A 15,307-nucleotide genomic window follows, 5' to 3' on the forward strand; every position below is an offset into this window, starting at 1 on the left:
GCAACCTTCATCATAGTCCTCGACAGTGGTCTGTACTGGATTAACAACGTGTCACATGTTAAGAATTTACAATCAGAATCGAGTATTCAACTAAGCCGTGTAATACAAGTTGTTAGTAGCCTTAAGGGCCTACACAGTTGTTATGCTATACCACATTGCCCTTCACTGGATGTATAATGAGCTGCACTAAACTACATTTTAGCATTTAAAATACCTAGCCATTCTTTTGAGGTTATTTTGGTGAAAGTAACTCAAAAGTAACTAAAGTAGTGTAACTCATTACATTTCAGAGACAGTAATATTGTAATGGAACTTATTACTTTCAAAAGAGAGTAATAAGTAATATGTAATATATTACATTTTGGAAGTAACTTGCCCAACACTGAACATAATACATGTATTTATTATCCTCTCAAGAATGGAAGTAGTTCCTGAACAGTGTCCTTCACATGCTGATATCCAAGAGAGGGAGTTACACAGTCACAAGATGGAGGAATAGAAAGCAGTAGGGATGCACGATATTGGTTTTTTGAAACTGATACCGATACCGATAACTTCCTGCTTCTCAAGACCGATAATAAAAAATGTTTTACGCCACTAATTATTTTAACGCTATTAACGCATGTGTATTTTTTGCTATCATATGCCTCAAACAGTGTGCCCTGATGCTCTTCTAATCATACATCCGGGTACATACACAGCTGCGTAGGGCCTTTGTTATCACGTGCTACTCTGATATTGGAAGAGTGCATTCAGTATTTTCACAACCATTTACAAAAAAGCACATCCAGGAGGACAACACAAAGTAACAGTAAAACTATTTTGTTGCATAAGTGTAGCATGTATAAAGTAGTGTGATAGCAGCCAGGTAACAGTAGTAAAAGTGGAAGTATATATTGCTTTATTATTTACAGATGTATTATAGTAGTTTCATTGTCTAACTAAGAGCATCCTTATCAAAAAAAGCAGCATCTCAAATGTGAGAATCTTCTGACTATTATAAGTTCATATCTTTGTTTTTTTTAACTTGGGAGCGGGAAGTTGTGATGGACATCTTTCACTATAACCTTGTATAGACTTAGGATACATTTATTATGTATTTATCTTTTCATATGTCTATTATTTTTGGGGTATTTTCTAACTTTTTTATTGATTTCTTTTTGTACCATTTATTAACTCTTTAGATTGAACCTAATGGAAAAAAATAGTTGACAAAAAAAAAATGTGAATATGTCTCAATGGAACTCAAATAAAAACAAAATAAAAAGAGGATAACTAAAGCAACTTAATAATCAAAGGAATAATCATTCGCAGCCGCAATTTGGTTTTAAAAGTATATGAAAAACATAATTAGGGCAGCAACTAACAATTACGTTTATTGTCGATTAACCCAATGATATTCAAGTTACTGCCATAGAAGACTAAGAAAAGTATTATCATCACTCGCTGATTGATTTATTGACTAATCAATGTACGGCTTCAGCTCTAAGCTCACATCTAATATGAATCAGTCTTAGTGAAATGTTTCTGCAAATGTTTCGCAGCAACACTCGCACTGCTGCCCTGTCAATACTGCAGTGTGGGGGTTGAATTTGTCAGTAATGGCAGATTACAGAGCAGGGGGGAAGCGCGGCTCCGTCCATCCATCCATCCGTCCATCCATCCATGGCTACCACCTCCTCCCTCTCTCCCCGTTGCTTCATTTCCCTCCCCCGTCCTGCAAGCTAACCTTGGTAAACAAACCGGCTGACACCTCATTTTTCCTCCTGCAGACTAAATCCTCTCCCCTTCCTCCTTCTTCTCCTCATTGCTCCCCAGTCCGCTCTGTGACAGGCAACTGGTTACCAGCTGTTGGGAGCCTCTACAGCTGCCTCCCCTCCCTCACGCTCTCTTCCATCCCTCCTTGCCTCCCTCCCTCTTTCTAGCTCTCCAGCTGCTCAGGGTCCCAGTAGCAGATGGGAAATCAGGCATCATGACACGAATAAATTATCTGCATACTTCAAAAAGGCGCAGTGAGGGAGTATGCCCGTGTGTGCATGTGAAACGTACATGTGCATTTGTGCGTGTGTCTACTAGGTGTGTGCGAGCATCAGCAAGTTTACAGCAAAATGCCACGGCAGCAGCTCCCTTCCACACACGCACACTTGTTTTCACGTGGAGGAGAAGAGTTGGGGTGCCATCACTGAAAGTCCACCTCCATCAGGGGCACACTAATGTACACACAAAAACACACATTTCACACCAAACTACTGCAAGGTCACACAAACCTCTGCACACAAACACCTGCTGACACACGTAAACTGAGCCACTTAGACAGACAGATAGGGTGAGGAGAGGGGGGAGATAACTAGGTGAGAGACAATCAGAGAGTGAGATGGGGGAATGCACTGCCAAGAGATAAATCTGTCCTCCTGCCAAGCTTCCCAGAGAATCAATCACATGAATGACAATGGAGTAGGGCTGTACCCGAATATCCGTTCGTTGGAGTAAATTGAATTTATTGAAAACTCCAATATCAACGTAAGAGCTTGTGCCTCTTCGGGGGGTGCTAACACTTAACCATAAACGTTATTGTTTACTTTCTCCGTCTTTATATGTAGATATGACTTTTCTCCGTTAATCTCCGTCACGTTGTTTCCATAGCAACAACAACTTCCTGTCAACAGCGCTAACTCTAATTCAAAATAAAAGCATGACCATAAAAAATAAGAAGCCAATTACCAAATTACACTTAAGACATACAACTGCAATGAAAGTAACAAACACCATGCGATATCCTTTTCAATTTCAAAGAACACAAATTGGGTTACATTAACAAATAACTATAAAACAACAATACTGTAGAATAACAAAATGAATGCCGTGAATAAACAGAAATGCACGTGTTGAAGCGGTTCGCTGCTGATTACAACGCAAAGTGTACTTAAAGTGCAGAAAGTAAAAGTGCTCATTCTGCACAATAAGCTATTTCCGAAAAAAATATAGAGTACAGAAGCTAAATGTACCCAAGTAAGTATTAACGGTAATAGTCCTTATCATGCAAAAATAAATCTTTCACAGTATTTTATTTGTATTATGTTATCCAGTTTTTATGAATATAAGAGCATTTTAATATTAAGGTTTTTCAGTGTTGAAGAGGAAGGAAGCTGAAGGAGGGGGGGGGGGGCAGAGAAATAGTGAGGTGCAGGGGTTAAATGTACTAGGTGGAAACACTTAAGACTCCCAAAGGATGGAGTGAAAGGAAATATGGTGCTCATCGTTCAGCCTCTACCCTCACTCTACATCTATCCATCAGTCCATCCATCCATCCTCGACACCCTCCACCTATCAGTGACTGACGTCTTCACACCGTCTCCCAGCATGCAGCAGGTATTTATCAAAATAAAGGAACGTCCAACAAAACTAGGCCTGAAGTCGAATAGTCCATTTAGCTTAGGAACCTTCCTAACGGAGTGAAATGACCCGGAAGTACTTCAGTGGCAGCCATGATAAGAGCCGTTCCAATTCTCTAGATCAGGGGTCGGCAACCTTTTTGATATGAAGTGCCATTACAAAAAAAATTGTTATCAGCTCAACGCTCGTGAACTATCAGCAGGAGGGCGGGGGGAGCCTCGCTGCGAGGACGCAGTGTGTGGACCTGTCAGCGCAACTTACATGATGCCGAATTTAACAAACACATTTAAATAATTGGTTTAAACGGCATAATAATAAGGACGATCGTCCGTTCTGTGATTCTCCAGAACACACATGTTATGATATTAGGGTCATGCAGAGTGAGATGAGATCGCTGTCCCTTTAAGAGAGAGAGAGGGGTGTGGCTTGTGCCTGTGTGTTTGTGGATGGTAGAGCGACAGTGAGAGAACCTATGGAGAGAACGTGTGTATGTTTCTGGAAGTGAAACGAGGAAGCAGAAAAACAGAGGTCTGTGATGTATTTTGTGAAACAGAAGAACAACTAAATAAATGCAACGGCCTCCCAAGAAGAGCTCGCCTCTCTCCAGTCATTTAAGCTATGTGGGTTATTGAACCTGAAGCTTGTTGCTCCTGCCCTCCTCGACTACGGTCTGGGAGCCGACAGGAAAGTTCAACACACAGATGGCCAGTCCGCCCCTTTGTAGCATATTATTTCGATGAGAGATGAACAGATCGCCACTGGGCTTTCAACTAAATACACAGCCACGCAAAAACTGCGGCATGTGTACAGCTCCTCATGGGAACTGCAACTTTCCTCTGTTGTGAAACGATCAGCACTGCACCCCGGAGGAAAGCGGCAGAAAGTCGCCTGGAGTTAAAGAGCGGGGCTGCGTTGGTGCATCGCTTCCTTCTGCAGGTAACGGGGAGACGCGCTCTGGCGGCGGTCTCGTTCAGGATCTAAATAATAATTTAAAAAAATGTTTGCACACTTATTCCACTTATTCCTAGTGTGCCACTGGTTACGGTGCGGCACGTGTGCCAGGGGTTGCCGACCCCTGCTCTAGATGATAGGAAAGGAGGTTTCAAACTTCCTTTATAACCTCCTTTAGCTTAGGAACCACTGGACCTCCCTCACCGAAAGGGGAGGAGAAAATGCTGCCCCACAATGCATTGCAGCCGCAGCATTTGCCGTCACTCAACAGTCGGCCGTTCACGGAAACAACCGATTATGACGGAGAAATGATATCATGAAAGTTACGGTGCTTATTAAGCATTTTAAAACGTATGTGGTAAGTTGCCAAAGTGCTTTTTTCTGAACGTTCATCAGTATTATAATCAAAAAGAGAAATATGAACGTTAGTTTTTACTGAAATGATCAAATAAAGTCAACATTTCACAGTCTTTACTGAGCTGTGTGGGGTTTGTTCAACTTCTAAAAGATGTTTGAATGGTGATATACACAGTGATAGATGTTAAGGACTAACGTTTATAATAAATACATTTGTATTGATTTTAAGATATTTTCATAGTTCATACAATCATACGTATTGGGATCATTTGTATTAATGTGGACCGGAGGGAGAGGGTGACGAGCATAAGTTTCACTTTCCTTTTTTATTTCAATTCCAACTTTGGTCCTGAAGAATCTGTTTCTCTGTTGTCCACGTTCATAAAGCATAAAACAACAGCATCAGAGCACGGTGCAGAGTCTCTAGATGAGTTTACAGTAGTCCCTGGTTCTTATTAAACATCCATGTTGTAGTCCGCTGTATAGAAAACTGTAGTTTCCATAGTTTCCCCACAGCAGCAGACGCACATTTATGACGTCCGCTGGAGCATCATAAACACGTCGGATAGTGAAAGTGCAGTCGGATTCTCTAAAGTACCGCAGTCTCTTCTCCTAAGTCCTTTTGAATTCTCCTATCCACTATCCCTTAACCCCGTGACGTTTCACTCAGAGGTCAAGGGATAGGAGATAGGGTTAGAACTTAGGAGCTGATTTGTGGACTATTCGACTGCAGCCTAGCCCTATTCACTTGGCATTCAACTCTGTTCTGCCACTTCCTTTTCTGTACACACGCTGGTTTGTGACTCATGAAAAGCACTAATTCTCTCATTTGTATAAATAGTTTTCAGGTGGTCCCTTGAGGATTTAAATTTAAAACAGTCATTCTGCCAACTCAAATTGTATTCAATGTTTACATGTTGAGAGTTTGATACACTGTCAAACACACTATCATTATGTACACTGCCTTCCATTCTGTGTATTTATATTTTGTATTCAATAGATATACATCATTCACTTTGTGCTTTAATGTGTGTGTATGTATATATATATATCTATCAATCAGCTACCAGACTTAAAGGGAAGGTGAATAATTCATCAGTTGCTGGGATCATTCTGAATTTTGAGAATGTGAACACTGGTTTGTGTTTCTCATTGATATAACATCCAGGTACCATCACAGTGTGCACAGGAGGAAGCACTTCCTCCCTGTTCAGACTCTGCAACAGCAGCGCGTCTCTTCAAATGGTGTAACAGTTTCCAATAAAAATCACTCAACCATTGAACTCAGGATGAATCAGCTCACAGAGAAGTAGCTCGGCAAGGTGACCACACAGCAGAGCTCTTATTATCTGTCCTCACAGGATGATTAAGTGTGTCACTGCTCAGGACCAGAGTGCAGCCAAAATCATCTGCTGTGGCTCTCTATAGCTGATCTTTACTTCATTTGCCATCAGCTGCCTTTGGTTCGGAGCTGTCTCATGACACCTCAACAAGGTTTCTATACATCTGTTCTTAGAGTTCAACTTGACAACAACAGAGCTTGAAAGGAGTAAAACGCAAATAAGTTGCCCTAGTTTGTTGACTCTTTAAGGGCGTTCACTATCTTACTACCGTACCACACAACTAACATGTAGTTCGGATGAAATGTAGGAAAGAAACCAAGCATTCTGTTGTGATATCTGCTAGAGAAACGAGAGAGACTAAACATTAGAGAAGCATTTCCCTCGAAGCCGGGTGAGCTGGATGGTATGGCAGCTCTGACAGCATGCATGAGCGGGGGAGGGGTGAGACAGGCATGTTATATGTCAACTAAAGTGCTGCACGCAACGCTGTGTGTGTGTGCGAGTGAGATGTAGAATAAAGGTCACAGCGCTGCACTCTGCCAGAGTTGTGACCTTGAGCTGCTGACTGAGGCACGTGTGTGTATACGTGTGCGTGTGTGTGCGTGCGTGTGTGATAACCATGCTTAGTGAACAGATGGAGCTTAGAGTAACAGACATACAGTCATTATGACCGACTGACCAGCTTGGTGTGTGTAGCTCTTTCTAACAAGTGCATCATGAGGCACACAGAACTCCCTTCCTGTGCCGCTGACACACACACACACTCTTGCTAGGCTATCCTATTTCCCCAGGCATATTTGCCATCCAATTCTAAACTGCACCATCCCAAGCCACACTGTTGGGGTGTATGTGTGTTAGGGGTGTAACGGTTCGGTACGTTTTCGGTACAGCAGAAAAAATGATCACTAAGCATAACATATTTTTTGTTTTTTTTAATTATTATTAAACTGTGAATAATGTATTCACTCAAATAAATACAAAATATAATAAAATAAACATTAAGGTGCAGCATTTCGATGAACTGAAATAATCTGTATTTGAACTGTACTAGTACCTAAGCAGCCAGTTTGACATTAGGACTTGCTTGTCATTGTATTTTCATGTTTTTTTAAAGAAAAATGAACTAGTCCACATTGCTTGCCAAAAGGGCAGATCTGCTGGCACTAACAATGTCTCCTGCTGTGGAGAACACCCTCTCGCTAGGGACAGAGGTAGCAGATACAGCCAGGTAGCGCTTTGCTAACATGGCAACATAAGGATATTTGGCGTTTGTAATAGCTTTGGCTCGGTCTGAACTCTCTGCGAGTGGTGGAGGCTTACATGCTAGCGGGAGTTGGGTTTGCACTTCAGTCTTTTTTCTTTTGGTACCGGTGATATTCACGTTCGGGTGATGCCTTTTCAAATGAGTGTGATGTATTGCCAGCCGCGTAACCAATTTTAGTTGAACAATGCCGACAAACAGCTTTGATTCGGTCCACCTGTCTTTGTCCTTCATCCTTGTACGTAACTGTGAAACCAAAATGTTCCCAAACCGGAGACTTCAATGATGCTGGAGGATTTTCAAGCTCAACTTTATCTGCGTTCGCCATTACGACAGTTCCTCAAATTACTGACTACATTTGAACGCATCCCTCTGACCAGCTCTCATAGTATGCCTCTCGTCCAATTAAATGACTTGCTCGCTCTATGACGCGTTGAACCCAATGTGAGCAAATTACTCTGAATACTACAACGCAGCACCTGAGATTACTTCCAAGAAGTTGTTCACGTTCTCAATTTTTAACGTTAAACACCGAACCGAAGGGGGTACGGGTACCGTTCATACTTGCCAACCTTGAGTCCTCAGAAATCGGGAGCATTTCAAAACTGACTATCTTCCTCACCCTCTCAGACTTTCAGTTGCGCGCGCTACTAAAGAGACGCGCTACCATGGAAATCAAACAATGGTGTAGCTGTATTAAAGTCCGAGTGGAAACAGTCCTGAGTAAATCTGATTTTGTCAGAAATCGGGAGAAATATGACCCCGGAAGGAGACCGGGAGGGGGCAATGAAATCGGGAGTCTCCCTCGAAAATCGAGAGGGTTGGCAAGTATGGTACCGTTACACCCCTAATGTGTGTGTTTGTGTGATGACAGGGGCTGCGGGGCCTGCAGCGAGAGTCAGGACGGTGAATGCAGCTCGCCCAGGCGCAGCATAGAGCTCACCAGCCAACCTGGCATCTAGGTCAGGAGTGCTGGATAAATTAAGAGTGACGGCTGAAATGTCAACCACAAGAGTCTTGATCTCTCTCTCTGTGTGTGTGTGTGTGGGGGTGTGTGTGTGTGTGTGTGTGGTGTGTGTGTGTGTGTGTGTGGGTGTGTGTGTGGTGTGTGGTGTGTGTGTGTGTGTGGTGTGTGTGTGTGTGTGTGTATGTGTGTGTGTGTGTGTGTGTGTGTGTGTGTGTGTGTGTGGGGTAGTGTGTGGTGTGTGTGTGTAGTGTGTGTGGTGTGTGTGTGTGTGGCCACTAGGGCTGCTATTGTGTGTGAATGGATCAGTGGAGAAAGGGGGCTTTGAGCAACAAAAAAGCTAATGGAAGCTGGGGGGGCACGTGACAGGCAGTGGCGGTGCTGCACACTCAAACAAACATGGATTTTGCCATTGAGAACTGCTAACCTCTATCCAACAACCCCCCACCCCCTTGTTTCGCTAGAGATCTCCCTCTCGAGATCTTTGCTTGTTTTCCCACTTCTTTCCTCTTGGTGTTTCACCCCTCCCCCAATATCTTAATCACCCCCCAGCTTTTTCTTCCTTCCTCTCCACCTCCCTTTTTGTCCAAACTGTCTGTCTCTCAGCACATCCGGCTACACAACATTAACTAAGAGATGACAACCCTGAAATAGATCAAACAAACAGTGGGACACACAGAGAGACAGGCAGAGAGAGAGAGACAGGCAGAGAGAGAGGGAGAGCGGAAAGAGAGGAGACGGGGAAGAGAAAGACAGGAAGGGAGGTTTTCTCTATAGAGGGGGAGATGTGGGAGCAAACGGGAGGAGAGATTATGCTGGTGGCGCCTGTGTGTGTGTGTGTGTGTGTGTGTGTGTGTGTGTGTGTGTGTGTGTGTGTGTGTGTGTGTGTGTGTGTGTGTGTGTGTGTGTGGCACACATCTCAGGATATGCAGCACACAGGAAACAAACAGCTGCAAAAATCCATTTCCACACACACAACCCGGCAGTATAGGACACAAAGGGCAACACACACACACACACTGAACCAGCACCGCTGTGTTTTCAAATGTCATGTGCACACAGACATTTACAGACACTCACACACACTTCCCTTACACTCCAAACACACACTTTCCCCACCCACATGAAAAATAAACACTTGGATGAAATACACCCACACATAAAAAGAAATGCACAGCCTGGATCTCTTTGATACACACACACCAAAGTGTTTGTCTGACGGAGACTCACCTGTACGTGAGGCACTTTCTGTGGGGTGTGAGGGGGTGATGAGAGTGGGTGGGAGGCGGGAGGCACCCATGGGTGGGAGGCCGTGTTGGTTGCAGGAGGTGTGCTCTGCAGGTGGTGTGGCATGTGTGTGGGCTGGGACTGAGCGTTCTGGGTGGGTGGTGCCAAGCCCTGGTTTAGGGCCGGAACTCCATGCGGGCCCATGGAAGGGGCCTGCAGGGGCTGCCCGCTGCGAGGGGGCTGCTGCGGGGTCTGGAGCAAACGCTGGTCCCCCCCCTGGCTGACTGGAGCTTCATGTGGCCCTGGAGGGAGAGGAGTAGATTATGAATTCTGACTTTGAATAAATAATGCCAACAACAACAACGGATTTTCCCTCCTGTCAATTACCAAGGCATAAAAATAGATCGCACACTTCCCTATTTTTTCCCTCCCGGTATTTCAATCACCAAAATAGCAATTGTAGAAAAAAACTGTAATAGAAACACTAGCTGGCTGTGGTAAATCCGTTTTTAATAAGGAATAAAAACAAAGTAAAACATACATTTATACTATATTTTTAAGAAGCATTGAAATAACAACAACAATAGAAAATTCAGTTCAACTACAACTTTCATCAAATTGGCAGAGGGCATAACAGTATCTTTTGCATTAAATACATGAACATTACAGGTCTACAGACAACATCAAGCTTCTGACTTACTACAATAGTAACCATGTGTGAGTCTAGAGGTAATGTAGAGGTTGAACATTAGCTGAACTGTTTTACAACTGTGGTACATCATCTTCAATGTGTACCGTTTCTACGAATGAGAAAGTTGCCCTCAAATATTTCTAGAGATGCTGTTTTAAAATGTCTAAAATGGAAGTGAATAATTTGAATGAATGCAAATACAGTGACCTAAAGTAACACCACTATATAAACATGTGACATCACCAGCTGCCCTGTGCTTACCTTGCTGGAGCTGAGGCATATTTGGCCCTATTTGAAGACCACGCTGCGGCCCCATACCAGGATACATTTGCCCAGCATTGGGGGGCATGTTGTGGGGCTGCTGGTGTTGGGGGTGTGGAGTAGACAGAGGGATTTGGGGAGTTCTCTGGGTCAAAGCGTTGGGTGTAGGCTGCAGGGCTGTGTAGCCTGAAGCCTCTGGGGGTACGGCTAGTCCTGCGCTAGGGGGCCTGCCTTGTTGGGGAGGTGGTGTCGGGGTCCCCAAAACCCTCATGGGGGACATGGATGAAGGGGAGGAGTAAGATCCCTGAGCTGGGGGGGCAAGGTGGGGCTGGTTTTGGGCCTGGGGAAGATTCTGGGGGTGCATAGGCTGCCCTGGCTGCTGCATCTGGGCAGAGAGGGCCTGATGGGGCTGTGGTTGGTGTGCTGGTGCGGGGGGGTATCGCTGCCCTGGTTGGCCAGCTGCTGGGACTGATCCCTGGGTAAACCTCTGGCCGAGCTGCCCTGGTCCCATGGCCTGGCTGGTGTTAGCATTGACATTAGCACCCTGACCCATCCCAGGTCCCATTGCTCCGTACTGTGCCTGATAGCCGGGGTATTGGCTGCCCCCAAACCCTGCCATACCCGGCTGGTGCTGGTGTGAAGGCTGTCGGGAGGGGGAGTGTGGGAACCGGGATGTGTGGCCCATGTTGGGATAGCCCTGGGGTTGTGACTGGGGCTGGGGATGACGCATCTGGGCCCCCCCCATTCCAACATGTCCCAGGTAGTGTGCTGGGTCCTGAGCGGTGGGTTGTGCCATGCTCTGTGGGGGATTTGCCATGCCCTGTGAAGGGTAGTGTTGGTTCATGCGAGCTGCATTTGGTGTGGGGGGGCCTTGCATCCCACCATAGTTGCCTTGAGACATCTGGTAGCCACCCAGCTGATTGGGGCCAGCCCCAGGTTGTGCAGGAGGCTGCTGATAGGCTGATCTGCTCGGCGGCGGCTGCTGCTGGCCCCAGACAGCAGCCCCACTTCCTCCTGCAGTATCACCCCGGGTACCCATGGTGGTTGCTGCCAGAGTTAGCTGGGTTATTATGGTAGTGGGAAGCCAAGCCATTCATTGCCGTGTTCACGTTAGGTGGCCCCTGGCTTGGACCGTTCGGGGACATCATTCGTCCTGCGGCGGCGGCACCAGGTTGATCGTAGCCCGTGTAGGGGCCATGGTCATACATTTGTCCCAGTTTAGGCTGCCCTGGTCCGGGCCCGCCACTGTGGATCATCCCTTGGTGGTAGCCCCTGTTTCCCTGGTGCTCATGGTTCAGAGAGGGATTATTTTGCTGGGCTAAAGGGTTGGATTGCGCAGGGGCCGGCTGCTGAGGAAAGCAGTCTCCTAAACCGTCTAATCCATCAGAGAACAACCCTGCATCGTCCCCAAACAAACTCAACATCCCCGGGTCCGCCATGGCTAACAGATGGAGGGAGTTTTGCTGTGCAGTGATGAGCTAATCAGCTAGCTGCTAATATGAAGCTTGCTATTCCATGGTCCTAGTTCCTGGAGAGAAGAAAGAAAGACAAAGTTGGAATTAGTGCACAAGACCAAATACTCGAGGCTCAAAGTAAAAGCTAAATTGAACAATGAAGGACTCCAAATACAGGCCTCAATGATTTTTCCACAATTGTATTCCCCAAAGCACTTAACCCTTTCTTGATAGTCACAAACTTTAGTTTCCACATTCATAAAGCAGTGCAGAGCTGTGATGGAATCACTTTTCTTTTGCAAATGTATCAGTTGTAGCCATTCAAGTAAAATACATGAACCCATTGATAAATATGTCACATTAGGCACTTTCACACCAAGTACTTTTCCCAGGAATAGTTCCCGGAACTTTTATTTCCTGGAACTATCTAGTAAATTCCGTTCACACCGGAATAAGTCCCTGAGGGAGCTGCTGACGTCACTTCTTCTGCTTTGGGTTTACTGGCAGGCCGCAAACCACTTCACGGCGTATACTGCCGCCCCAAAGTCCCCGGCCGGAAGTCCCCGGAGTTGGGGACTGGCTTCAGTAGAAGCTGCTGGGACTCCCAGCAGCTTCTACTGAAGCCTTCCGAGTAAATCGCCAGAAGCGCCGACACCTCCTCATCTCCACCGCTCCTATGTTTTCTTTTGTGTTGCCATAAGTTAGTCTCTCTGCGTATGTGCGCTGGGCTAATGCTAATGCTAATAATGCAAGCAAATAAAATGGCAGCCTCACAAAAACTTTGCAGCGTTTTACAGGACGTGGTTCGCAATTCGCCCAGCCAATCAGAAATTGGAACCTTTTTCTCCCCAGGAAAGTCCCTGACCTCTAGCAGGGACTAAAAAGGGGTGAAAAGGTTAGCAAAAAAAAGTTCTAGTTCCAGATATTTTTGGTGTGGTGTGGACGCATAATCCCAGGAACTATCGGAACTATTCCTGGGAAAAGTACTCCGGTGTGAAAGCGCCTATTCACACACTCTGAAACACACACTTCCCATTAGCACTGCCCTAAAACCCTCCCCCACCTCAATTTTACTACCAAACAAAAGAACTTACTTCTTTTCAAACACACACTTGGAGTCAGTGTGTGTGTGTGTGTGTGTGTGTGTGTGTGTGTGTGTGTGTGTGTGTGTGTGTGTGTGTGTGTGTGTGTGTGTGTATATTAGAACAAAGGACCCAGCAGATGCAACTCTGTTTGAACAGCAGCAGCTGCCATCCAGCCAGCAGGACAGAGCTTCAGAGTGCACCAGGCAGGCGGCAGCTACTCAAGCCATTCAGCTGGCTAACTAACCAGATGTGTGGAGACAAGGGAGTTAGCCACCTGCTACTTTTCTAGCCTGTGTGTGTGTTCAACTCTCCAAGTATACGGTCAATAAACATGCATTAAGCCAGTTTACTTTTCTGTTAATAGTCATATTTGGGTAAAAGAAAACAAAAAAACATAGGGTGTGTAAAGGGGCGATAAACATCAGAAGGACTGTGCAGCCAGAATGAGTGGCGGGTGGAGGTAGGTGAGTCTTAACACACATGAACGAGTGTGTGTAGGCATTATGTCAGCGACCAAGATGGGAAGGATTTTTCTTTCAATGCATAGAAGCAACCAACAAAACAAAAAAACACCCAAGCTAACTTTGACCAGGTTCTCCTCCCCCTTCACCTCATTTGTTTTTCCACTACATCCCTCCCACTCCTTTTTTAAAATGTACCTTGTTCTCCGAATCAATCCAGAAAACTAAAACGTGTCAGGACTTTATCTCATGTGTAAAGGTACAGAAAAATAGTTACATTTAGTAGCCACTGATCAGAGTATCATTTTTGAATAGACTGCAAGTTCTTTAACCTTTTCAGTAACAAATAGTATAGACCGCAATTATATAGTGCCTTACTGCCTTTTGTTGGACTTAGCATAAACATTCAACAATACATCCGTACACTGGAGAAAGAGGCTTCAATACAAGTTGCAACCTGCTCATCAGGAGCGGTAAACATTCACAAATACACACACTGAATAGTTCCCAAAGACACTTCATTATGTAGGAGCCATAGATCACCACATTGGCCTGATCAGGGGATGACTGCTATACCTCTATACATTTGCATGACACAGGGATACAGGAACAGTCTTCCTTCAGGCTTTTGGACCTTCTGCCTCCACAATGGCTGATGGGAGCATCTACTCTTGTTGTGTAAATAGCAATTAACACCCCCTGCATCCATGTCTCTATGAGCCATAAATAGTCTGTCAACAAAAAAAGACAGGTGCTCAAATGATTGTGGTCACAAACAGAAAGGGCATGCAAAGACATACCATACAAGATCTTAAAGCTTCAAGAGGGCTTCTCAGGTACGGTCCGTTTAAGTGGTGATTCTATAAATGTAGGTGATGTGATGTAACCACTGTGTGCTAATGACCCAGTAAAGCCAACATAGCAAGAAAGTACAACATGTTGTGTTTTAAAATCATCAAAACACAACATTTTGACTAACGGCAATATGAGAGAAACTTGTGTTCATATATATTAACCAGTTAAGCCCCAAGCCATCCAGCTATAGCACACGTACCCCCCCACCTACACAGCAGCCCATGCACCATCACCCCCACCTATACACAGCAGCCAGACCCACTGTCTTGGAAGACGGACAAAGACACTGTCTTTACATTTATAATGAATAGTTGGTTGAAAGTTCTGATGTTCAATATTGTGAAGAGAGATTTTCCAGTTTCTTATATTTAAATAGTTGGTTGAAAAAAACATATTTATAATAAATTGTTGGTTGAAAAAAAAAGTTTGAATGCTCAATTTGTATTTGTACACATCACATGAACCTTGGTATGTAATATGAAGTCATTATTCAGTCCTATGTAATGCTGTGGTGAAAGTAGAGTGATAAACACCTATTTTACTCAAAATTCTAATTGTTTCATTTTAGACATGAATTACACATTTATATACAGTATAATTCAAATATTTCACTACTTTTGTGATCCTAAGACTTTGGTAACCAAATCTAAAACACCAAAACAATTGGATGACATGAGCAAATTTGTGTTTTCACAAGAGTTTTGAAGATGTTTCGAAAATCGGATGTCAAATGTTAAGCTTTTGAGCTACTTATCTCATCACACAGTGCTCTAAGGTGAGTCATTTGCATTTATAGCAAGACCAGAGATTGTCTGATATGTAACACATGGGGTGCCATGTTATAAGTACATTTAAAAAAAAAGGTGATTTAAGGAAACGCCTAAAAATCGAGAAAATACCCTTAGACTCCAGAGGGTTAATGCAACCGTCAACACCAAATGCAACTCAGAAACAAAGGATTAACCTGTTAAATGTTATTCCAGAATAAATGGAGAAAATGTTGG

At 44.4% G+C, this 15,307-nt stretch overlaps 1 protein-coding gene across 1 annotated transcript in view; it reads right to left on the reverse strand.

Moving 5' to 3' along the window:
• chd7 (chromodomain helicase DNA binding protein 7) overlaps window positions 1-15,307 on the reverse strand; it is a 92,736-nt gene that overhangs the window by 61,012 nt on the left and 16,417 nt on the right. The window contains 3 exon segments of the mRNA XM_034206876.1: window positions 9,500-9,798; window positions 10,449-11,475; window positions 11,477-11,976. Of these exon segments, the coding sequence (XP_034062767.1) occupies window positions 9,500-9,798; window positions 10,449-11,475; window positions 11,477-11,887 (1,737 nt within the window). The 5' untranslated portion in view covers window positions 11,888-11,976.

Source organism: Gymnodraco acuticeps, unplaced genomic scaffold (assembly GCF_902827175.1).
Source record: "Gymnodraco acuticeps unplaced genomic scaffold, fGymAcu1.1, whole genome shotgun sequence".
NCBI lineage: Eukaryota > Metazoa > Chordata > Actinopteri > Perciformes > Bathydraconidae > Gymnodraco > Gymnodraco acuticeps.